The sequence below is a fragment of the Buteo buteo genome, chromosome 19 (assembly GCF_964188355.1).
Source record: "Buteo buteo chromosome 19, bButBut1.hap1.1, whole genome shotgun sequence".
Classification (NCBI taxonomy): Eukaryota; Metazoa; Chordata; class Aves; order Accipitriformes; family Accipitridae; genus Buteo; species Buteo buteo.
In genome coordinates, this window is record NC_134189.1 from 21,812,808 (window position 1) to 21,835,727 (window position 22,920).

The 22,920-nt window shown below is 42.9% G+C and overlaps 1 protein-coding gene across 1 annotated transcript in view; it reads right to left on the minus strand.

The window, feature by feature from the left end:
• Positions 1-279: 279 nt before the first annotated feature.
• LOC142042090 (ovostatin-like) overlaps positions 280-22,920 on the minus strand; it is a 32,602-nt gene continuing 9,961 nt past the window's right edge. Inside the window, exons 12-35 of the mRNA XM_075051604.1 lie at positions 22,454-22,681; positions 22,181-22,238; positions 21,001-21,146; positions 20,456-20,605; positions 19,646-19,816; positions 18,922-19,054; positions 17,480-17,567; positions 16,532-16,760; positions 15,811-15,937; positions 13,884-14,005; positions 13,171-13,222; positions 12,791-12,874; positions 11,642-11,818; positions 11,250-11,331; positions 10,200-10,356; positions 9,659-9,733; positions 8,197-8,362; positions 6,937-7,157; positions 6,277-6,492; positions 6,012-6,136; positions 5,727-5,817; positions 3,241-3,312; positions 1,874-1,976; positions 280-910 (exon numbers count right to left, since the gene is read on the minus strand). Coding sequence (XP_074907705.1) covers positions 858-910; positions 1,874-1,976; positions 3,241-3,312; positions 5,727-5,817; positions 6,012-6,136; positions 6,277-6,492; positions 6,937-7,157; positions 8,197-8,362; positions 9,659-9,733; positions 10,200-10,356; positions 11,250-11,331; positions 11,642-11,818; positions 12,791-12,874; positions 13,171-13,222; positions 13,884-14,005; positions 15,811-15,937; positions 16,532-16,760; positions 17,480-17,567; positions 18,922-19,054; positions 19,646-19,816; positions 20,456-20,605; positions 21,001-21,146; positions 22,181-22,238; positions 22,454-22,681 — 3,126 coding nt within the window. The 3' untranslated portion in view covers positions 280-857. The remainder of the gene's footprint in view (positions 911-1,873; positions 1,977-3,240; positions 3,313-5,726; positions 5,818-6,011; positions 6,137-6,276; positions 6,493-6,936; positions 7,158-8,196; positions 8,363-9,658; positions 9,734-10,199; positions 10,357-11,249; positions 11,332-11,641; positions 11,819-12,790; positions 12,875-13,170; positions 13,223-13,883; positions 14,006-15,810; positions 15,938-16,531; positions 16,761-17,479; positions 17,568-18,921; positions 19,055-19,645; positions 19,817-20,455; positions 20,606-21,000; positions 21,147-22,180; positions 22,239-22,453; positions 22,682-22,920) is intronic.

Here is a 22,920-nt window from a genome sequence, read left to right on the forward strand (position 1 = left end):
GGCTCCATTGGATACACCATTCCTCCCTAATCCCTTTTCAAAGAGCTTTGGTGTTACAGCTCTCTAGCTTCTCCCAGCGTTAGGCTTTGGGTAGAAAGCTTCCATCACATAAGCCAGGGCCCCGATCCTGTCTGTGCCACAAGATGTCACTGATGTCAGCGTGTCATTGTAATTGGTTGCCCTGTCCAAGGTATGAATTTTTTAGCTTATGAAATACCTCACAGCACCCATTTCTAGATACAACAAGGAGTGGAGACTGGGACAAATAGCATTGCCATTAGAAGGTTTTATTACAAAGAACAGTAAAATATGAGATGTTAATCTGAAAAAAACCCTTTCTTTCTAAATAGAGTCAAAAACTGCATAAAAGTTGCCTTCCTGTGACTAGAATTCTGATACCTTTAAATGATTCAGTTCAGTCACTGAAAAAGGTGAGGATCAAAGTAATTTCTTCAGAATCTTCCTTCAGGATAAATGGAAAGACCAAAACAAATAAAATCTACAGAAGCAGCAGCAGCAGCAGGTTATTCTCCTAATCTTGGATTTTTTAAGAGGAATCTGTGGCCAAGAGTACACGTTTCAGGAGTTTACCTTTAGACAAAGCTCTCACTGGAATATATGTCATGAGTTTCCAAAAAGCTGGATGGTCATGGTTTACAATTGCCCAGTATGTCCCTTGTTAGGAAAAGCACTTTATCTGGAGTTTCTGATCCACCCTGACCCAAGCTCTTTTGAAGTGTGGGCCAGAATGGGTCATTGCCCTCCCAGAAACAACCAAGTCTCTTAGCCTCTTCTTCCTCTACAAATGCTTGCCTGATACCTTCTGAACCATTACCTCTTCTGGCATATATCTAATTTCAGCTGGAAGGTGGGGAGCAGGGTGTTGTGTATTCTGCGAGGGCATATTCATCTGGAAAGAAGAAAGAAAGTGAGAGTGAGAAACCATTCTGACCCCAATCCATGTGCGCCTGTGATTAACACATTATGAACCAGATTTTGTGGTAGTCTTCCAGTTGTGAAGGCACCCAGTTGCAGGGGTGCACAGTCAGAGCCCAATGCCCTCCTCTGCCGTGTTTGTGAGGACACAACATTGCTGTGACCACGCAAGATGTGGATCAGGTGGCAGAACATGCACTCCAGAGTCAATTCTCTGGATACTGCTGCTTATCTGCTAGGATGCAGTTCCCAAAGGTTGTGCCAAGTTTGAGAAAAGCACAGGGGAACCTCAGCCACAGTTTTGATAACGTAAGTTCCACAACTGGGTAATGTCTGATGCAGTTGTAGTTCCTTGAGGACAGATCGAGAACGGTGGTCATGCATTTAATTTTCTAGTTAGGTGCTAAAACTCCTCTTGAGTTCAGTGGGACTGTCATTCCTACTGAAGTATTTAAATTCCACTAAGGAAGAGTTCTTTGACTGCAGCCTCCTATGGCAATACAAAGCAAAAATAGGAGATAACCCAGATCAGGGAAGTCAGAAACACTGCTGCCTTTGAGTTATTGATTTTAACCATCATGGTCAAACTGTGGAAAGAAAGTAGAACCACACTTCTTCCTGTATGTAGCTTGTAAGAAAGCAACTCCTGGCGTATCACTTTCTAATCTGCTTCATGTTGAAATGAAGAAAGAAATGGAAAGACAGGGGTGCAGAAACTGTCTATGCTCTGCAAATCCTTTGCAGTCTGGTAATCAAAAGCAGCAGAACTCCTAACTTGCTCTCCACTTGTCTCTCCTAACAAAAGCAGCAAATGCAGGAAAGTGAAGAGAAGCTTGCACAGAAAGCTCAAGGGAAAATCTGCTGTCTGCACCTTGTAAATGCTGAGATCAATCCTTTGATTTCACAGGTTTTGCTCTGGCCTGGTGAGGTCACCTACCTGTTTCGTAGTAATCGTATATATGTACTGGCACTGGTTTGATATCTGAGACTGGCAAGCTTTGCTCCACACTGAAGGAGAAGCTGATATCCTTCCGGGAGACCTGGAAATGGCAAGACAAGAAAATGCATCAGACTTTCTTTTCATATGTACCCCTGAGGCTAAGGTTGAACAGCTGCTTTTCTGGGTCAGACTGGGTGACAAAGTGCCATTCTACAGTTCTCTCCAGACTGTAAACTTGATGTCAAGTCAGATAATTATTTAAAAGCTGTTGCTAAATATGTTTTGTTGCTAATATTGTGTGCTGTTTTCTTTCTTCCTCTTCGTATTTTCATTGACAATTACCCCAACCTTTCCAAGGTTTCTGTGGCTTTCAGCACATCACCATTCATCCTGCCATTGAAAGTTGTTAGTTTGTTTCCTTGCCTTTTCCCAGCTAAAATCACCGTCAGTACCCCTATGACTCTTCTCTCCACTTTTCTCTCATTAATCACTTTGAATCCAAGATCTCCATCCTTCCCTGTGCTTCTGTTCCTCATTCCACACTCTTGCAGCCAGAAGTCCCGAACTTTCCTCAGCTTCCTCAGCTTCTCAAGCTTTCTCTTGCATGCCTGGGACTGTGCCCCTGCTCACTTCTCCCTTTGTCCTTGTTTTTATCTTGCTGACCTCTTTATAGGAATGGAGCTATGGATAGGGGCTCTGGAGAACTTTCTGCATCACTGTTGCCCTGCTGGGTAAACTTTTCACATCTCAACATCTCAGCTTCTCTGTGAATTCAGAATACTGACTCCAATCTTCCTTATTAGGTCCTTGGAGACCAACTAATAAAAATTACTGTTTGAGAGGTAGATATCTTTACTATTTCTTTTTGCTTCCTCTCTCCTTCCCTTCTTGGTATTTTAAGATCCCTTGTGTTTTGATTTTCATCTTTCTCCTCTCTTATTCCCTTTATTAACGTCATTGATATGGGAGGACTATTCTTTTCATACAGAAATCTCTCTAAAAGGGAGGAGATGATACTGACTCCCTGTAAAGCACTGTCAGATCAACTGATGAGTAGCATCACTTAGAGGCTGAGCAATATTATGTAGACTGGGAACTGTTGCAATATGGAATGCAACTTAGCTATGTTTGTGAAATGCTATTTAATCATACAGCATTCTTCACAAAAAGTAATAAATGCGTACCTCTTCACTGTAGACTACAACTACTGTGTATATATAATTGATGTTGGACTGAGTGGAGTCCCTTTACATCTTTAAAACATGCGTATTGTTAATCTGCTATTAATGAGATTTTTCTTTTATCTGGGAGCCTGTTTTAAACTTCCAATTCAATAAAACCAAAAAGAAAACTCGCAAACTTACCTTCTGAAGGTAGAAGAGGATGTGGTTGTTCTTGATGTCTACACGATCCACAACGGAATTCTGGTACTGAACCTTTAAATAAGGCAAATGATGGCAGTGTTAACACAGGAGACTTGCCAAGGAGACTTACAAATAACGATTTGATAGCAAAATACGTTTACAGGGGCTGCCGCTGCTCCTCTTGTGCCACCCCTCCATCTCGTGGCCAAAATAAGAAATGCACGTTGAGTAAGTTCATCACCTGACGAGGGCAAACCAATCACTACGATAATAAGCAGTTTTACGAGTCAGCTTTGGCGTGTGTGACTTTTATCATTAAGAGTGCTCTCATTTCAATGAGAATTTACAATTACACGACCATTTCTGCAGCTCAGGCTGACTTACTTGCTAGTCCACTGTGTATTTTAAAAAACAAAAGTTTAAAAAGAGTTTAGAAAAGCATATGAGGAAAATTATTTTACTATAAAAACACACAAACCCAAAATATTCCAAATGTTAAAGACCAGCTATTTTTTCCCAAGTACATATAAAGAGTAGGATTCCAAACAGTGTAACAACTCAATGGAAAAAATCTTCCAAAGACAAGTTATGAATTTCATACAGTTCTAGGCAAAAAAGAAATTCAGGCTGGAACGCTGAATGATTATAAATGCACCAAGCTATGAGCAGGCTCTACAATGAATTGCATTCTTTTTTTTATCTACTTGAAGATTGCAGTCCATGGCCTGAAGATAATGCACCCCTTGCAGAACCTAAATTGCACTAGGAACTGTAATGAGGTGCTTATCAGTGCTCTCCCCAGCATTGTCATCATCATGACCAAATTTCTGGATAGTAAAGCAAGAGCAATATACACTTTGTTTATTAAACCGTGCTGCAGAGGAAGGAATAACCATGTCAAAGGGATAACATTGCAAAATGTCCATTTGAGCACTTTAACTGCAGCAGAAGTATTCCTTACCTAGATTCTGTTAGGTCCTGTGAGTAAAGACTCATAGACACAAACACGAAGGAGCGCAGGGAAACGCCAGCAACCTGAGCAGAGCCACCGCAGCACTTAAGGGGAGTGCTGCCTGCAGGGGCACAGGGCTGAGTAGGGGATGCTGGCACTCAAGAAAGGGTTCTTACAGGATGGTTAGGGGAAGAATCAGAAGTAACAAAGGACAAAGTCCAATTGGGAGAAAAAAGGGTGGAAAATGGGATAAAAGGGGCTGTTTGCACATAAACAGGTTGGTGGGTAGCACACTTGTCTGGCCGTACCCTGCACCTGGTCACCACAGTCTCTCCTGCTTCTTATTAAACTCGGTTCCTGACTATTTTCCTGGGTGAGGGGCTCTCTGTTCTGTGTGCACGTGTGTGTGCAGTGCCAGCCACTGAAGAGGCGACCACAGATCACAGGAATGTGTATCTGGCATGCTGGCATCTTGAGACACCAGACTTCAGGCTTGTTGTGTGGGGCTGTGTATGTCAGTGTGTGGTTGCTAGTGACTATAAAGCTGGACGAGCTGGTGTGTGAGTTAAGTGGCTTGGTAGCCAGCTGCTGAAGCAGGCATAAGACTGGGCCAAATATTGAAGATACCAGAGGATCTGAGTCAGCTACCGGAGGGACCATGAGGTCCCAGCCTCCTACTGGAGAGACCATAAGGTCTTGGGGGCAGATACTGGCTGGACTATTGGGCTAGACCAGCTAGCGGAGACTCATTTGTGTGTGTGTGTGTACGAGGCAACTGGGAGATCAGGGGATCCAAGCTCAGCTGCTGCAGAAATTGCATCCTGAGTCTGGTTACTGGGGGTACCCACCATGCATATGTGTGGGTGCTGGGGGCTTGGTTCCAGCCACTGGAGTGGGGCTGCAGCCCCAAGGGTGCAGGTGTCCAGGTACCAGCGACTGGGTAGAACAAGGATCCAGGGGCAGCTACTGGGCAGACTGAGTGTCTGTCTGAGGTTAGCTACCAGAGTGATCCACATTGTGTATTTGCATGTACATATGTACGTGTGTATACACACACACATATATATATTTTTATTTATCTTTTCCACAAATGAGCTTTCAGTCTGATCAGCCAGAAAGGGGAACAGGATAAGGCCATTTGTGCTATCTGTGTTTTTCTAAGTACTGTCTTTTCTGTCTCTGTTGATCTGTATGGCCAGCTGTGTATATATGTATATACGTATATAAGTATATATATGTATAGTGTGCATGTCTGCCTATTGGGAGTACACACTCAGCCTTGCTGTTGGCTGGGCCTGGGGATATGAAGCTGCAGCAGTCTCACCTCTGTTGGGCTACTGGATCTGGCAATGTCTAACAGATTTGTCTTCAGCAGGTGAACAGCTACAGGTCAGAGACACAGAGTATGTGACAGAGGGCTATACCCAGGGACTTTGCAGAATTCTCATGGAGCTCCAATTTACTAACCAAGGACTGTTTTTATCAACTTCCTATGTTTTGGGTGTTTACCACTCACTTTGCTCCCATTCTTTACCTTTTCCAGGGAAGATCTTACAGGAACAAAACCCGAGAGCATCTTCACATCAATGATAGCCATATTAGAGACTTTGCGGTTTCCTGTGTAACTAAAATGAGAAAAGTTCTGTTAGTCTGGTTTGCAAATGGAGAGGAGACCACTGAATGACATTTTCAGCTCCCAGTGATCCTGTTTGTCTTCCTGCAGCGGCACAGTAGCAGTTAACTGCCTGTACTTAAAACTTTCCTTGGATGCTTTACCAAACTGGGAATGCGAGGGGGTAGGTCAATAAGAAGAAGTTACCTGGCAGAGAGGACAAGGTCAAACTTTGGTGGGAAGTTGCTTTTGCAGGATGCATTGGCTGGCTGTACGGAGAGAGAAAATCCTGCAACTTTTTTTGGCAAATGGACGTTGTATCTCAGGGTGGTCTAAAAGAGATGGGAAGCGTGAGATGGTCACAGGCTTGCAGGCTTCTGTGGCTTTGGCATGAGGAATGGAGAGGAATGAGGTATGGGGGACCCCCTGCTTAGTTCTCAGAGGGGTGGTGCTGAGTTTCGGGCTTGCTTACCTGCAGATAGACACAGCCAGTGCCATTCACTTCCACGCTGTAATTCCCTGGAATAGTGGGTAAGGAAGCCTGCTGCAGTAAGAAGCGGTTCTTGTCATTCACCTGGAAAGTCTTACTGGGGGACTCCATGAAGTTGACTTTGACTGTGTTAAGACTGTTTTTAGAGAAGGTGAGGTATCCATACTGGGCTAAAGCTTGGAGAGCAACAACAGTGTCCTGAAAAGAACATGATCCCTAATTAGATAGATGGCCAGCTGTAAGTTGGTGCATGAGATTAGCACAGCTCCCATTTCCCTGACGCTTTGTCAGTGCTTATAAATGGAGGGGGACTTTGCAAAGAGCTAAGGAGACAAGATAGACATTCTGGGTCAATAGATTTGAATTATCCCAGGAAACCTGGGATAATGCTGTGTCAACAGTGACTGCTGTCTATGGCTAACTTGAAACTCAGGTAAGTTCCCATTTCCTAAAACTAAAATATGTATGAAGCTGCATATGAAGAGCATGATGTGCCTTGATGAGGAGACTTACCCAAGCACCATTTATCAAACATTATTCAAACAAATATGCAGCCAGGAAGATAGGTCATACTATTGAGATCCAGCTTGCAGGCTGGACTGCTCTCAGAAGCTCTCTTTTTACCACACACCCACTTGTTACCTGGCTGGAGGAGAAACCTCCGTATGGGTTCTGTTGTTTGACAAGCCAGTGCACAATGCGAGAAATGTAAGATAAGTCTTCCGGAGAGAGTTCGGCTTTGTTGAGCAAAGCCAGAAGCACATAGCTGGTCATTTCAATCTCAGCAGAAGGGGCACGGGAATAGAAGACAGGGAAATGTTCTGCTGGTGGCTTATTTTCTCTTTGCCAATGAACTGAGCCACCTGAAAACAGAAAAGTGGGGTGTAAAAAGCGTGGAAAAATTACTTGCTGGTTAATTCACTACAGTATCACGTGGGAGATAGGCATACAATTCCCTCTCTGCCTTTACCCAAAAGCTTTTTCAGCTACAAGTGTCCTGAACCGGGTAAGTTTTAGTTCCAAGATGGAAAAGAAAACAGGAAAGGTTGGGAAGGGAATTAATAAAAGGGGGCTGTATAAGTCAAAGCAGGGTTGAAGGGAAGGCGGTGCAGCAGAAGGATGCTAAGGCAGTTGCAGACTGGAGCACATGGCATAGTCAAGGGCACTGGGTTTGTTCAGCCTGTAGAAGGGGCGGCTGATGGGGAAATGTCCGGGTTTGGCTGGGATGGAGTTAATTTTCACAGGAAGCTGGGAGGGGGCACAGCCAGGACAGCTGTCCCGAACTAGCCAAGGGGATATTCCATACCATGTCATGCTCAGTATATAAATGGGGAGTTGGCTGGGGGGTATTGCAGCAGGGGAGGGGGCAGAGCGTCGGGTTCTGGGTGGTGAGCAATTGCCTTGTGCATTACTCGCTTTGTATATTCTTTTATTAGTATTATTGTTATTATTGTTTCTTCTCTCCCTGTGCTGTCCCAGTAAACTGTCCTTATCTCAACACGTGAGGTTCTACCTTTTTCTTTTCCCTCTGATTCTCCTCCCCATCCTGCAGGAGCAGGTGGAGATGAGCAAGTGGCCTTGTAGTGCTTTGTTGCTGGATGGTGTTAAACCACGATGGGAAACTAGGTACACTAGTTTCCTTCCACTACCTTGGACTGAGACTTCCAGGGGTCTCTCCCCAACTACATTATTTCATAATTCTAAGAAAATCAGGCCACAGCTCAATCTTTCATGAAGCCAAAAGAGACAGAGAAGTTCATAAAGATAAATTCAGTAGCATAGCAGGCATGAAATGGGAAGGGAGCAGCATGAATGAGAAAACTGTACCTCAGAACAGCTCACATCATACCACAGGCCATTCCACCAGCTGTATTGCCTGTATTGTGGCCATACTGCACTTACCATCTCTGGTAGCTGCCTTATCCAGCTTCTCAAGGAAGAATTGGCATCTTTTCTCTTTGTCAGCTAATCCATAAGCATAGGCAAAGAGGGCCTGGTTATACAGGTTGTGGACCCCATTGCCAAATGCAGTCTCCAAACAGTTCATGCCACGTTGAATGACAGGATGCTAGTAATGCAAAATATAGTAGGGTTGTCAGGTACTTGGAATTGTGTCTCAGCTTCTCTTTAAATACTTCCATCACTGTTTAAGCTGCCATCACTGACCCTTCATGCTAAAAATACACATGATCCATGGCATGTTTAAGGGCCTGCAGTGTGTACCTTGTAAAAAATGCCCTTCTAGTGGTGCTGCCTTTTATCTGCATTTATTTAGAGGCAGCATGGCCAGACTAACAGAGCACTGGTTCTTTTCCTGACTTGCAAGATGACCTTATGCAGGTGAATCCTTTGTGCCTTGGTTGCTTTAGCTCTAAAATGTGGATCATTTACAGAACTATGCAAAGTGTATTGAGACCTCATGATGAAGCAGACTCTCTCAGATGGATGTTATTACTCATTTGCTAGCTATAGCTATCAAGATAACTCTTCAGCCCTTTTAGCCTTACAGACTATGTTTGTGAGCTCTGCTTCAGCTCAGACATCACCAACACACTACTAACCATGTCCTGCCTATGCAACTTCACTATAGATGTGGCCCCAGTTTTGGAGATTCTTATGAAGATACTGGGAACTAAATTCATGTTGCTGAAGAACTATTTGGTTCTGCACAATGTTTTTATCCTGCCAGTCTCAGGTACTTAAGTGATGCCCCATACCACAGTATCTGAGGGACCTGCAAAACTCATCATGCCTAGAACATATTTGTCAGATTGGGAACAATTCTCATCTTCCCCATTTTACAAAGAACCAAGTCAGCAATGAACCAGGGTTTCAAGGATATGCAGGAATATATTACAGAGAACAGAACTCAACTCATTCCCCCGTGCCTAGTATTGCAACCAGCAGCTCATCATTTCCTTCCATTATTAACAATGACATAGGGAAATGGAAACGCAGCTTGGGTTTAAATGCACAGAGAGAGTTTGTAGGACTGAAGATTTGAGTAGCTTGGACTTTGGACTGGTCAAATTTAGAGAAAATTCCAAACTGGACTCTGGATGGAGTGGGCAAATTCAATCTGGATTTTGCACCTACATAGACTACCATTCTTTAACACAAACAGACTCCTCGGGGATTTTCCAAGTTAATCCATAGGAACTAGATACATAACTGATTTGTAACACTTATCAAGTACTTATAGCAACTGCAGGGTTCTAGAAACAGATTTCCTCAGCTGACCCTACCGTCCTACAATCAGTATTCACCACACTGTTAAAGAATACGCATGTGAGGACTATGACTTGTGCATTGTTCGACAAATGGCTGACTGGACTAATAGAGCGTAACAGCACCAAACACCTACCGCAGCAGAGTGTCCAGCCTCCAGCAATGCTGCCACAACGTAGGCTGTGAGTGAATATTCACCACCTTCTTCACCCTGAAGAAAAAACAAGCAAAGAACAGGTCAGGACAGATGTCCCAGAAAGAAACAAAATAGGAATTAATTCATAGTCCAGATACTAGTTAGGTTTGGGATCCAAAGTAATTTCTGTCTCCCGTGTGCATAGGAACAAGAAAGATCAAGTTCACTCAGGATAAAGCCAAAATTATTTCACGCATTTTCTTGGCTTTTGCACATATGCAATAAAGCAGATTATAGCCTGTGGCTGAACACACATAATGCAATGGTGGAAAATAAAACCCGAGATTTCTGACTCTGAAAGTTCTACTTGTTTCTACCTCATCATCAATAGCTGACATAAGAATCATGCCCTGCTGAAAGACACAAGAGAACAGTACTAGGAAGAGCAAGGGTGTGGTGATAAGCTTGTGCCTGGCAGAAATGATCCAAATCAATCCCGATGACAGGACTGGAAGTTTGGGACTATACTTGTCTTGGTTACCTTCAAAGCATTGTTGAAATGTGAACCAGCATTTTCAAAGCAGCCGTCTGACTTCTGCTTGCTTGCCAGCCAGATCAAAGTTTGAGACTGGACATTGTCATCAATGTAGATGTAGCGTTTGGCTTGTGCAAATGACTTGTACACAAAGGCAGTGAGCCTGCAGGTGAGCCAGAAACAGACAGCAGGTAAGGTGTCAACAAGACAAAGAAGGTTTACCAGCAACTGGTTTTGCATAGAAAATGACATAAAATGAACTCCATAATGTCTGAGGTAAAAGAAACAAGTGGTTTGTAAGTTTTAAATAAATAAGATAGTTAAAATTCTGATATTAAAAACTGACCTGAGGTTTCTCCATTACTGTGCTGAAACTATTCTTTCAGAGCAGGGGTAAAGTATAGACACAGATTGATGATTGAGAATAGTAATTTCTAATCATAATTTATAGAATTATGAAATAAACTAGGTGGGAAGTGACCTCTGGAAGTCTCCAGTCCAACCACCTGCTTAAACTAGGGCTGACTTCAAAGCTCTGTCAGGTTGCTCAGTCTCTTGTCCAATCATGCTGTGAAACTCTCCGGGGACAGAGATATCCACATCCTCTCTGGGCATTTGTCTCAGTGCTGCAGCCTTCTTCTGGGGATTTTTTTTTCCTTCTACCCAGTTGGAGTTTCCCTGTTGCAGCTTGAGTAAGGACAAATTCTTGTCCTTACTCTGTGCCCCGCTGACAAGAGTCTGACTCTGTCTTTTCTACAGTCCCCATCTAGGTAGCAGAAAGCTTTACCCAGATTCCTCATTAGCCTCCTCTTCTACAGGCTGAACAAACTCATTTCTTTCAGCCTCCCTCTGAACATTATGTACTCCAGCCTCCAATCATCTTATCATCCTTTTGTTACACTCTCTCCAGTTTATGAATGTCTCCTTTACTAGGGGATCCATATTAATTGAGCTATGTCCATTTAGTCTATTGAAAATAAGAATTGCTTAATACTTTGATCATTTTTTCAAAGCCTAAAGACGTGGACTAGGGGAATAGAAAGTGCCATCTCTTACCATACACTCCCTTCCCTATCTCGTCTACCAAAGGAGCTGTAGGATCCGTCCTGGTGTTTGTATGATAGCTGTTTTTGGTACCCTGAAAACACAAAAAAGATGACATATTTTCTAATCACAGAAAAGGACTAATTCGGTTGTTTATTCAACTGAAGCAGTAAGACTTCTGGATTTAATAATTAGTAATGTATGTCTGGTGAATAATGTCAGCCACTAGGAATTCTAGCTGCTTTTGGTCCTGGAAGTACAGCAATGCTTCTTTGGGGAGCATTGCCTGCTCCTGTGCAATAAACACAGTGCTAGAATTCAGAGATCAGTGTTCACCATGTAGAGCTTTAGAGTTCAATGCACACAATCAAAATATTAGATGGAAGAATCTGAAAGCCTCCCACCTGTGGATAAGTATCCAGTACCCTTGATTCTAATCTCTTCAGTTAGCTGCCCAGTCTTATTCAGATAATCCAGGGCATAGATGTTAGGTGTGAACAAGGCCATGTTCTGTTCTCCACAACCATAAGGCATGTGGAGGAGGTTCTCCATGTTCCTCAGGGCTGTACCCAAAATATCTCCTGAAGAATGAAAGACATAAGAAGTTAGTCATTTTAAACACGTTTTTATTACACAGCATTATACATTGCTTTATATTACCCTATGAATCCAAGGGCAATGACCAATATAGAGTAATCACAGTAACCAAAGACACAGCTTAGAATAAAGGCTGAAATGCCCCCCCCCCCTTTTTTTTTTTTTATTTTGATGCTGGACACCTGGGAGAAACTGAGAATTTGAGAAAAAACTGAGCACCGATACTGGCTGACATGGCTTCTAAGAAACATCCGTGAACCCTTAGAAGGGTTAGACTTCCCTGCCCTTTACAACCTGCTTCCCGTTTTGTGTGTACATGTGAGAATGTGTGTGGTATGATGCTAGTGGGCTACAGAGGCTGTATTGCACAGTATGAGCACACCTCACACTGACCCAGGCATGCAAAACGACTGTGTTTAGAAAGCAATCTGAGTTCAGAACCTCAAAAAATTTTCACTGAACTGTCAGTCTTAATAATGACTTTAAGATTAGCAGAGTTGATAGGGACTTGAAAGTCTTATTTTATGGGAACTTATTGACTGACAAATATTTTCATTATGTGAAAGCATAAATTTGAAATTATGCAGTTAGTAATGTTCTGAAGTCTTCTTCCCAAGAAATCAAAACAATTTTTTTTAAAGATGTCTGCTTTATCTTACTTTTCAGCTGAATTAACTGTTTTACTATACAGAATAGGATTTGCTCATGCAATATAATCTGAAATGCAATGCAAGTTGAAAGAATTTTACTGTTTTGTCCTGGTTTGATATGAGAGAATTCTGAGCAATTTTTGTCTTTCTGTGCCATTTTGCAAAGTAGGAAATGTTTCCTCTAAAGTCAAGATTAAGTATTTCCTCAATTTTACATTAGTTTTGCATGTGTATACATGATGGCACTTAGTGCAGCACAGGAGAAATGCCATTTACTTTTGTTTTTAGTCTAAGTTCTAAACTTACCAATGACAGAAAAATAAGCTCTGGCTGATCCCTGCACTAAGTTTCTTGGCAGGCTGAGAGACACTGGTTCAGAAATCGTTATGCCTGATGAGAAAACGTAACAACAAGAATTGTTAAAATCATCTTTTTTCCAGAAGTCTTCACCTCGTAAGCATTACTACAGTGACTGTTACTATCTGCAGTCTGGGTAAAGAAAACGCTGCAGAGACTTGCCCAATGAGTCAAAGGTATCTCAGAAAATCCTGAACTGTAGCCCAGCACCTTGACCCTGAGATCCTCTTTCCTCCCCTGGAAGGGTCTCTGGTTTTGTAGGACAAAACCTACAAGCCAGTGAAGTTGTTCCACTGACTCCCTGGAATGAAGGAATGAACTTGCCTTACCTTTCGTACAGACGAGGGAGCTCTGAGTCAATTCCTTTTTAATACCTTCAGGCTGTTTGATTGCAGGGAAGTAGTCGGGAAGAAGAAAAGTATAGAACATCACCATGAAACCGTGGCAATTTAACGGTGTAAAACAGTGTGTGGATGTGGCTATCCAGACAGTGCAGCCCTTGTACCCACTCCTACCTCCACTAGAATACCTCTTAGTCCATGGCTCCCTCCCCCTTTTACCAAACACCCTGTCCAGAGCACCTTCCTTCTTAGAAAGCGGTTATAAAATAGACATTCCCAGCCTCTGAGAGGGACTCTCTCCAGCTAATCCTATGTGGCTGCTGCTTTATGATGCTCAAGTTAAGTCCTTTTCTTTTTATATCTGCCCTCCACCCTCCTCCCCAGTATTAGAACCACAGGCTAAAGGCACTTATAGGTAAGGTATGGAATCTCCTCCCTTCTGGCTCCATCTCTACTGACATCTGTAGGGTGTCAGGGCATGTATGCTCATGGTCCCAGGAAGGAGACAGTGGCCGAAGGACAGCGGATGCCACTGATCACTGTGTTTTACACTCTTATTTTCACATGGAGAAACCTACTGTACACAGCTCTATCTGCGTCATCTGCCTTGCCTCCTCACGCTAGCTAACTGCTTCTAACCCACAGCTATAGGAATTGCAGTTTCCACAAAGCAGAAAGCACATGCAGAGTTCCTACCGTACCTCAACAAGTAGGGTTCGAATCAGGGTGTCCCGGCGAATTGTCTCATCTTCTGGGGATGTGCTGTTTACAGTACCTCTGCTGTTCAGTTTGGCCTCAGCAGTAATTGTGAATTTCACCTCGCCTGGAAAGCCACCCACCAACCCAAGAAAAGAAAGTTATCTTCAATGTCTACAGTCACCCCTGGTTTTCTCTGCCTCTTCTAGGCTGATGGACTGCTGTTGTGGTTTAACCCCAGCTGGCAGCTAAGCACTGCGCAGCCGCTCGCTCACTCCCCCCCACCCAGTGGGATGGGGGAGGGAATCAGAAAAAAGTAAAACTCATGGACTGTGATAAAGACAGTTTAATAGGACAGAAAGGAAGAAGAAAAAAGAAAGACAGCAATAATAATAATAAAAGAATTGGAATACACAAAACAAGTGATGCACAATACAATTGCTCACCACTCGCAGACTGATGCCCAGCTAGTCCCTGAGCAGTGATCTGCCCCCCCTCCCGGCCAGCTACCCCCAGTTTATATACTAGACATGATGTAACATGGTGTGGAATATCCCTTTGGCCAGCTGGGGTCAGCTGTCCTGGCTGTGTCCCCTCCCAAGTTCTTGTGCCCCTCCAGCCTTCTTGCTGGCTGGGCATCAGAAACTGAAAAATCCTTGACTTTAGACTAAACCTTACTTGGCAACAACTGAAAACACCAGTGTGTCATCAACAGTCTTCTCATACTGAACCCAAAACATAACACTACACCAGCTACTAGAAAGAAAATTAACTCTATCCCAGCTGCAGTCAGGACAACTGCTGAGAAATGTATTCTTTCTGAAGGCAGCTCAGCAGAAACATATTTCATGAAGGTTCCACGTCTGTCTGCTAGTGGTAAGGAGAGGCTGCCTGGGGCCCTAGCGTGAAGAACGAAACAGGGGTGATCCTGGCCAAAAATCTGACAGTACTCACTACCAGTTTCCACCTCTTCTTAGCCTTGTGCTGAGTTTTCTCTGGCCTAGGGCAGTGTTGCAATAGTTATAGCTCCGTTGCCTCTTTCCTTCAGATGGAATTTGTCAACTGAGAAGCAGCCTTGGTGCTGCTGCAGCTCTGAGGAGCAACCCTAAAGTAAGCAGCTTTGCAGGCGTTGCTCACTTCACCCCTGCAATCATTGCAAACTGGAAACCCACAGGACTTTTTTACTTGGAACAAAATGCATTATTATCAGAGTTACCAGGGTGAGGCAGCAGCTTGCTTTTTTTCAGCTCTGCAGTATTATTTTGCTGCATATCCAGTTTTCATCTCAGTATGACTTTGCATCTTTCTCAGTAAGTTTGAAGGAAACCAGTCATACTGACTATAGGGTTTTAGAAACAACCTTTTAAAGAAAAGATCCATCTGTGGTTCATTTTGAGAAGAATCTTTGCTAATTAATAATTTTTTGTACTTCAGCTTTTGGGGCACTTACAGATGCAAGCTGTTGTAACTGCTTTTTAAAAAAACGTAATATTGACTTGAAGGAGGTGTGAATTAACACAAGTGTAAAATTGGAGAGGAGCAATGTCCTCTTTGCCAGTTGAGAATCAAGTCCAAAATTATTAACAAATTTTATTCTTAATGAATACAGTTGGTTTGGTGCAAAACTGTCAGCTGAAAGATCATAGGCACATGAAATCCTGCCAGTATTTCACACATGATGTGGCAAGTAAAGAGTTCTTCCTAAAATGGACTACCAAAAATCAGAAGAGATAAAACACCAGAACAATTCACAGTTCATTCAGTGTGTCTAAGGGAGCTTTAGCAGATGTCTGATACTAAATTTGTGGAGCAATTAATGGAGCTGTCCAGAAATGCCTGCCTGTGGATTATTGATGCTGCATTGAAGGGTGGGAGTGACAGAGGAGAAAGATCAAACAGAGATATATGAAGGTTATGAAAAGATAAACTTACCGAGTTTGTGGGGGTTAACAGCCCAAACATAGGTTTTTCTTTCATTGGCACACACCCTTGCTGTGTTGCCCTCTGGTGAAAGGATTTCTGCCTTGTAGTCACCTGATTTTGCAAGTACGGCACTGATCTGAGACAAAGAAAGAAGGATCAAGGTTACAAATGAAGAAGACTGCCCCTGAAGTTAGGGAGCAGGGCAAGGGAGACTTGCTGAAGTAGCTATTTGTCATCTGAATCTGTGGGATGGTACCAGGACAAAAGGATGAGGCATTTCTCCAAGGAAGTGAAAACCTGTCTCTTTTCTGCCCACTGTTAGTGTCTGGTTTTGGCAGAAGTATACCAAGGTGTATGTGCTCATTAGTCATGTCTTCTTAGGAGTTACTACTACATACAACATACTTGGTATCTATTGTGTTTTGCACAGCACAGTACCCATAATGTCTGCTCAAGTTCCTCCTTCAGGAGCAAAAAGAAGAACTAAATTATGTAGGGATAAGGACCAAGTTCTTATCTTCTGTGGACCAGCCACAGTGATCATTGGCCACATTTTCCTAATGCTGTCACACAGGGATGGGTCCAGGGAGAGGGGGTGAGAGAGTAATATGTCAGGCTAAAGCGTAAGTTTAACACTTATTTCTCCATTTCTGGTGCATTATGCAGGAGAATGCTGGGATCTCTGGGAAACAGGCAAACCATACAGGAGGTAAAAGGGCACTTGATATACCTGGATGCATTCGTTGAGGTAGTTGAAGACGTTAGCTATTAAATTAAATTTTTCCCCTCGAATGACAGAGTATGGCAAGGTGAGTTCCACAAAGAATGGTTGGAATGCTGTCAGTGAAACAGGTGAGGAGATGCCAAACCCAGCATCATCCTGCACACAGAAAGCACTGGCTTTCCATTCTGTGATGGTGTCAGGAATGGTGTAAAAGACATTGACCTCTCCCCTGGAACTGAGGAAAATAAGAAAAAAAGAATGAGAAATGATCTTTGGCATTTTCAAGCCAAATTATAGAATAGGCTCCCTGCTTGAGGTACTACTTCTGTTTTCCTCACTTTCTGCAAGTTACCTCTCTATATTTAAAAAAATCTTGTAAAGCTGGAAGTAAAGATGAAGGTGCTGGTAAACTACATGTTAAAAAACACTTGGAAGAATACACAGCTTTTAAAATTTAGAAACACCATTTGTTTAAATACCATAATGCCCAAACATACAGATTAGAACAAATAAATTTGGATTAATGTTCTAGAACAGCCCCTGGATGCATCGTTAAGATGGAGATATTCTCATTGCAGATGCTGTGATAGCCTGGAAAGAAAAACAAAATAACCTGAGTTTTCTGCTGCTGAATTAAAAATCTGATGAAAAATAACAAGTTTTGCTCCTGCTCACTCCTAAAGAAATGCTTTTATTTTAGTCTTCACCTTTATTCTTTCCACCCATCAGAAGGATGGGAGCAGAGCACAGAACAGATGTCATTCACAGTTCAGGTAGGTTTGACACTGTGTACAAGGTTGGGAGCTCAACGGTCATTGAGCAAGAAGGGAAAAGGAGACCTGCATCTACAAAGCAGACATACGTTCCATGGCTTCTTCTCAAAATTCATTTCAGCAACATGTATCAACTAAAAAATCCACATGGGAGGTAAGAAGTGAAGGTAAAAATACTCACTCGGTATGAACCAGATCCCAAATCCAGGTCTCAGGGAAGAATTTTCGAACAGTGTCACCACCACGCCCACCAACAAGCCTTGACTCATCTAGAAGATCGTGTATGGTTAAGTGTAACATTAGAGAGGTCAGTCCAGAAGAATGTGAACTGCTGTCAGACATGCTCAACACTATAAATGAACACTAAGTATTTCGTTTGAGCACTTTTCCATTCTTTTTCCCGTAAAAAAGGAAAATTCTAACAGATACAGGGTATGGGAAGAAACAATTTCTTATCTATTCTCTTTTCCCATGGGAAAATACTAGAAAATTTAGCTATTTCACAAGACATTTCACTTCATATTGAAAGGTCTTATCATCCAGTTAGAAAGGCATGCTCCCCATCCTCTACCACTAGCTCTCTTTGATTTGCAAATGGGCAACAGTAGCCAGTATTGTCACCAAAGCTTATAATGCTTTACAAACCTCCCCGAGAACTCAATCATTTTTACCCTGTTCAGTAGTTAAAACTGGAGCTGATTATCCAGTCCATTAGAAAACTACTTTTGTTCATATAGTCAAACTACAGGTCTGATATTAGGAACCAAGGTCCTCTGTCCAGTTTTGCCACAGACTCGCTTGTGATATCCAACTACTCATTTAGCATGGAGGTACCTCATATTTCCTAGCTGTATCATGGAAATAACAATACTTTCTTATTTTGCTGGACTTAGAATGGTAGAATCACAGAATCATTGAAAAAATCTAGGTTGAGAGTAACCTCTGGAGTTCTCTAGTCCAATCTCCTTGAAGTAGGGCTAATTTCAAAGTCAGATCATGTTGCTCAAGGGTCTTGTCCAGCTCAGTTTTGAGAATCTGCAGGGTTGGAGATTCCAAAACCTCCTGGAGAACCTCTTCTAGTGTAGCACAACTCTCACAGGGAAGAACTTTTTCCTAGTTTTGAATAGTAATTTCCCTTGTGGCAACCTATGACTGCTACTTTTGCTCTTTTGCTGAGCAATCTGACTTGGAGAGAGATAGTCATAACTCTTGCTGATCTATAAAGGCTTTGGAGACTATGTGCTAAGTGTGCTAAGTGCTGGGTGAATTCTTGATACTGGGAATTGCCATTATTTTTCTGCATTGGCATTTCCTTTTAAATATTTAATTGAACTGTGATTTGATGAAAGGTTCTAACCTGAAAAACCCTGAAAAACTAATATCAGTTTATGAAAGAAGTCGTATCCCAGTATTCCCTGTCTTTTCTATATGCACCCTCTACCTAAGTGAGAGAGAATTGACTCTACTGCAAGGACTGTCAGAAAGAAATTACTAGGGGCAAACTGGGACACATAGACCTGTTCCCCCCCCAAACCTCAACATGCTGGCTGTTATTTTATACAGGCAACAGTTTTGAAGACCAGGTAGATTGGGACTGGAGATACAATATGAACATTCTTTTACCTATGCCATAGCCACTGACATGGGCGACAGCATGGTGAAAATAGACAGGGTAATCTTCCGTATCTGATCTGTCTTCATTGCACAGAACTGGCTTCCGCAGGACAGAGTTGGTGAAAACCTTCAGGCCCATATCCTGAATGTAAAAGAATCAGTCATGTCAAGCAGGGCAAGCACTAGCTACCAGTGCATGACACTTCTCCCACCTGGGTTTTCATACTTCATCTCTCTCCCCCCTCCTCACATTCCATCCTTTCAACCCTCAATGTCACAACTCTTCCCCTCCAACCCCTATGTCTTTTTTACGGAGCAGTGACACTTGGTTTTCTGTGAAGAGCAGTAATCATGGGGCTTATGTTAGGGCTTAGGCCACGGGGCCAGTGGGAAGTGGAGGCAAGTGTATCAGGAATCTAGTGGCCCGCATCACCAACTCAGATCTTTACTAGGAATGCCTGAGCTCATGAGCCAAGGCCATGGTCTTGCTTAGGAAATGTCTACTGAAGCATGGGCAGGGTCCCAGCGAATATAGCTAGTAGTGATTTTCAGTATTCCTGAGTAAAAGGTGGGAATAAGAAGGCAGAAACTGGGTGGTCAGAGACTTTAGGCAGTTCCAGGCATCAGCTGCCTTCTCTTAGCAGTAAGAACCACCACTGGAGAAAGTTGAATGCTAATGTGCATGAATTCTTCTGGAATATCTCCCACTTAAAGAACCACACAGAGCACTTACCCTGAAAATCCCGTAGACATCACCATCACGACTGACATTCACAGGTTCATAGTACAAGCCATCAAAAAAGGTGGTTTTGACTGGGGTACACTCCTCTGGCTTGTCATCTTCCAGGTTGAGCCCATTGTAGTAATAGCCATATAAATCACTCACATGAAGTTGGTAGTACACCTGGGAGGTAAGAATGACTAGGGTAAACACAAGGAAGGTCCCAGGCAGGTGCAAAATCACATATATTCAAAGCTTATGGTGGCCCCTCAGCAATCCCGTAGACTGCGGTGGGTTTGTCTAGTGATGCCTACCTAGAGATGAATAAGCAGTTTAGCTGGTGATACACAAGAAGGACTTGACTCTACCCTCCTCCTTCTGAGCTGCAATGGCTTTGTGGGGTGAACTTGAGCAAAAAGCATGGAGATATACTCCTGAGTTATGCAAAGAGGAGACTGGAGTCCAACAAGATACTCGCTGACATCTACAGCTTTTGTTCTGGGCCCAAGGCCTATTTGAGTCATAAAATGCAATTTTGACATAATCACTCCCCAGGGATGAACTATGCTTTCAAGGATTTACATTAGGCATGTTCTTGGGATGTGTCTTACACTGCCATGCTTTCCAAAAGTAAATGTTCCACTATCAGTTTTTGTCTTTGAAGTGTATAACTGCCATAGACCTGTCTTTAATCACTGAAATGTCTGTTTCCAAGGGAAAAATAAAAATACAGCCAGCAGCAGAGAGATCACAGGTGGGAATTGGAATGTCATTCTGGATATCCCTAGGTCAAAAGAACACAGCACTGGGGATGTGGCTTACGCTCTCAGCAGATAACTCTCGTGCAGGGTGAAGAAGAAGGATGCTCTGATCTACAGCTCGCAGGGCACAGTAGGAGTTGGCAGCAGCTTCAAGGTGGAGACTGACTTTAGAGCCTGGGAGACCCTGCTTCTCAGAGAACTCGAGCTGGAGCTGGAAATGAATAAATCCAAGACAACCACACAGAAATTAGGAGAATCAGCTTGGCACATATATCTAAAAATCACCTTTTACCAGCACTTCTCTGTTCTCAGTGGGGCGAAGCTCCTACCGCTAGATGGTCCTTTTGAATCACTGCTCTGTAAAAATTCCCCATCTCTATATTCCCCTGGTCACCATCCTCTGTCCACTCATGTCAGAACTCAGTCTGAGTCTGAGCATACGGGTCAATTCCAGGGACAGCTCCTCATGTTCCCAGGCACGTCTGTACCTTTTTGATTCCAAAAGCCCATCCCGAGTGGAGGGCTCTTGATGAAGTAATTGCCTAACTGTTCTCTCAGCAAAGAACCGGCTGATATAGCCCTTAATAGGTAAGCAAAGGTTTTCACCTTGTTTTTGAAGCATACATCGCTGCGTATCCAAGAGCTGTCAGCCACTATCTCCCCATGAGGATGCACCGTGTAGAGCAACAGTCTGGCACTGGGGGCAAGCTTCTCAGTGACAGTCAGCGTGATGGCGAATGTACCTCTGGGAGCTGTGGAAAGAACATGGAATGGGAGAAAAAAACAACAAAAGAGATTAGACAAACCTCCGCTTTGGTGGAAGGGCCACATATTTATCCATAACCTACCAGCACCTTTAAAAAACAGGGAAGCTGGATATTGGAAGATTCATCTCAGCTCCCATCAGCAAGACAACAGATACAAACTGGAGGATGCTGAGAGCAGGGTGCTTTGTAGAGAGGGCAAACTGAGCTGAGTAAAGGTTTGACAGGGAAATCTGTGCATGATTGCTACGAGAGGAGCACAACGTTGCCTTTGGGTCTCAAACCTAGAACCTCCTACACCAGAGGAGATAGGCCAATCTCCTGAGCTAAGGGAGAGCTCTCTTAACACTAAGAAATATGAAGTTCTTATCTGCATGGGTGACAACTACTAGAGCAGGGGCAGGAAATTAAGCTTAAGACCAAAGATGGCAAATACTAAACAACAAGTCCCATATGTGTAGTGAGGCTTACTTAAGCCACCTACTGAAGACAGGAAATAGACCAGGTTCTGCAAGAAAAGATATTTTTAACAATGAAAGAACAAAGTTCAATTTGCTCTGATTGGTAGGATCATTGTCATTTGTGGGTATTTGGAGAGTTCTGAAAGTGCAATGAATTCCAAGTAGTTAACTGCTAAATATCCCTGTCAAATTAGGACACATATTATTTCAAATTTTAAAAAGTTTTAGTCTTCTAATTGGTGAAGACTAGGATGTCACAGAATAACTGTGAAACTGTAAATACTCCTTGGAAAGAAATAAAACACAAGGTTACATTCCTTGTGTTCAGTCATGACAGTTTTCATCTTTCAACTAATAAGATGAGTTTGATTATGATATGGGGGATTGGCTAGATGCTGCAGCAAAAGCAAATGATACTGTGAGTGGTGACAGGTCATGGGGTTTAAGAACTAGTACCTGATTTAGCTGCAGTTCTCTGCTTTCACCCCTTCTTACAAAACTTACTAGTGCTCTCGTGCTCAGAACAATGAAGTATCAGTAGTAATATGGTCTAGAACTTACCACCAGAGATGCTGACTTGCTTCTGGCCACTGAGAATAATTTTTCCTTTTGTCATCACCTGAGCATAGAAAAAACTCATGAGACAGGATCAAAAGCACCTCGTCCCTTCCCCCATGAAATCATTGATTTTGAGTAGTGTTCTGAGAGGCTTCAAAGGCCATCAAATTGAGCTGTGATCTGTAACCGCCCTCTGGTCTGGAGATTTCTGTCTTATATAGTGTTCAAGAGAAGGAAAAAACAAAGAGATGATTGGGGAGTCAAGGTAGCACTTACCACATAGTAGAAGTTTGTCTGATTGGCATTCCTGTAGCCATCTCTGTTCAAGACATAGTGAACATTGATCATTTGCTGCTGGCCACAACTGAGCTTCTCCCTCACTGGCTCAATTTTCACAAAGCTGTTGGTTCGTGAGTAGAAACGCCGGACAAGGAATAAGGCTTGGTGCTCATTATCATTCCTCCAGATGAAGAAGTCTGCACAGTCATCTGGTGCCTGCCTGACCTATGAAGCAGAAGAATCATACACAGGGAATCAACAAAGTGGAAAATAAAAAAATGGCAGGCAGGTGAGAGGCAAAGGCATCTTTCCTCTAAAATATTTTGTTGGGAAGCTAATTTTGTGGGGCTGTTTAAGCCATGAGCAAGAGCTGGTGTGATAAATTTGTGCTTTACCAGCCCAGAGCAGGGGGCCTTCTGGACACCTTAATGTATGCAGACACCTATGGCACATTGCAGTAGGGA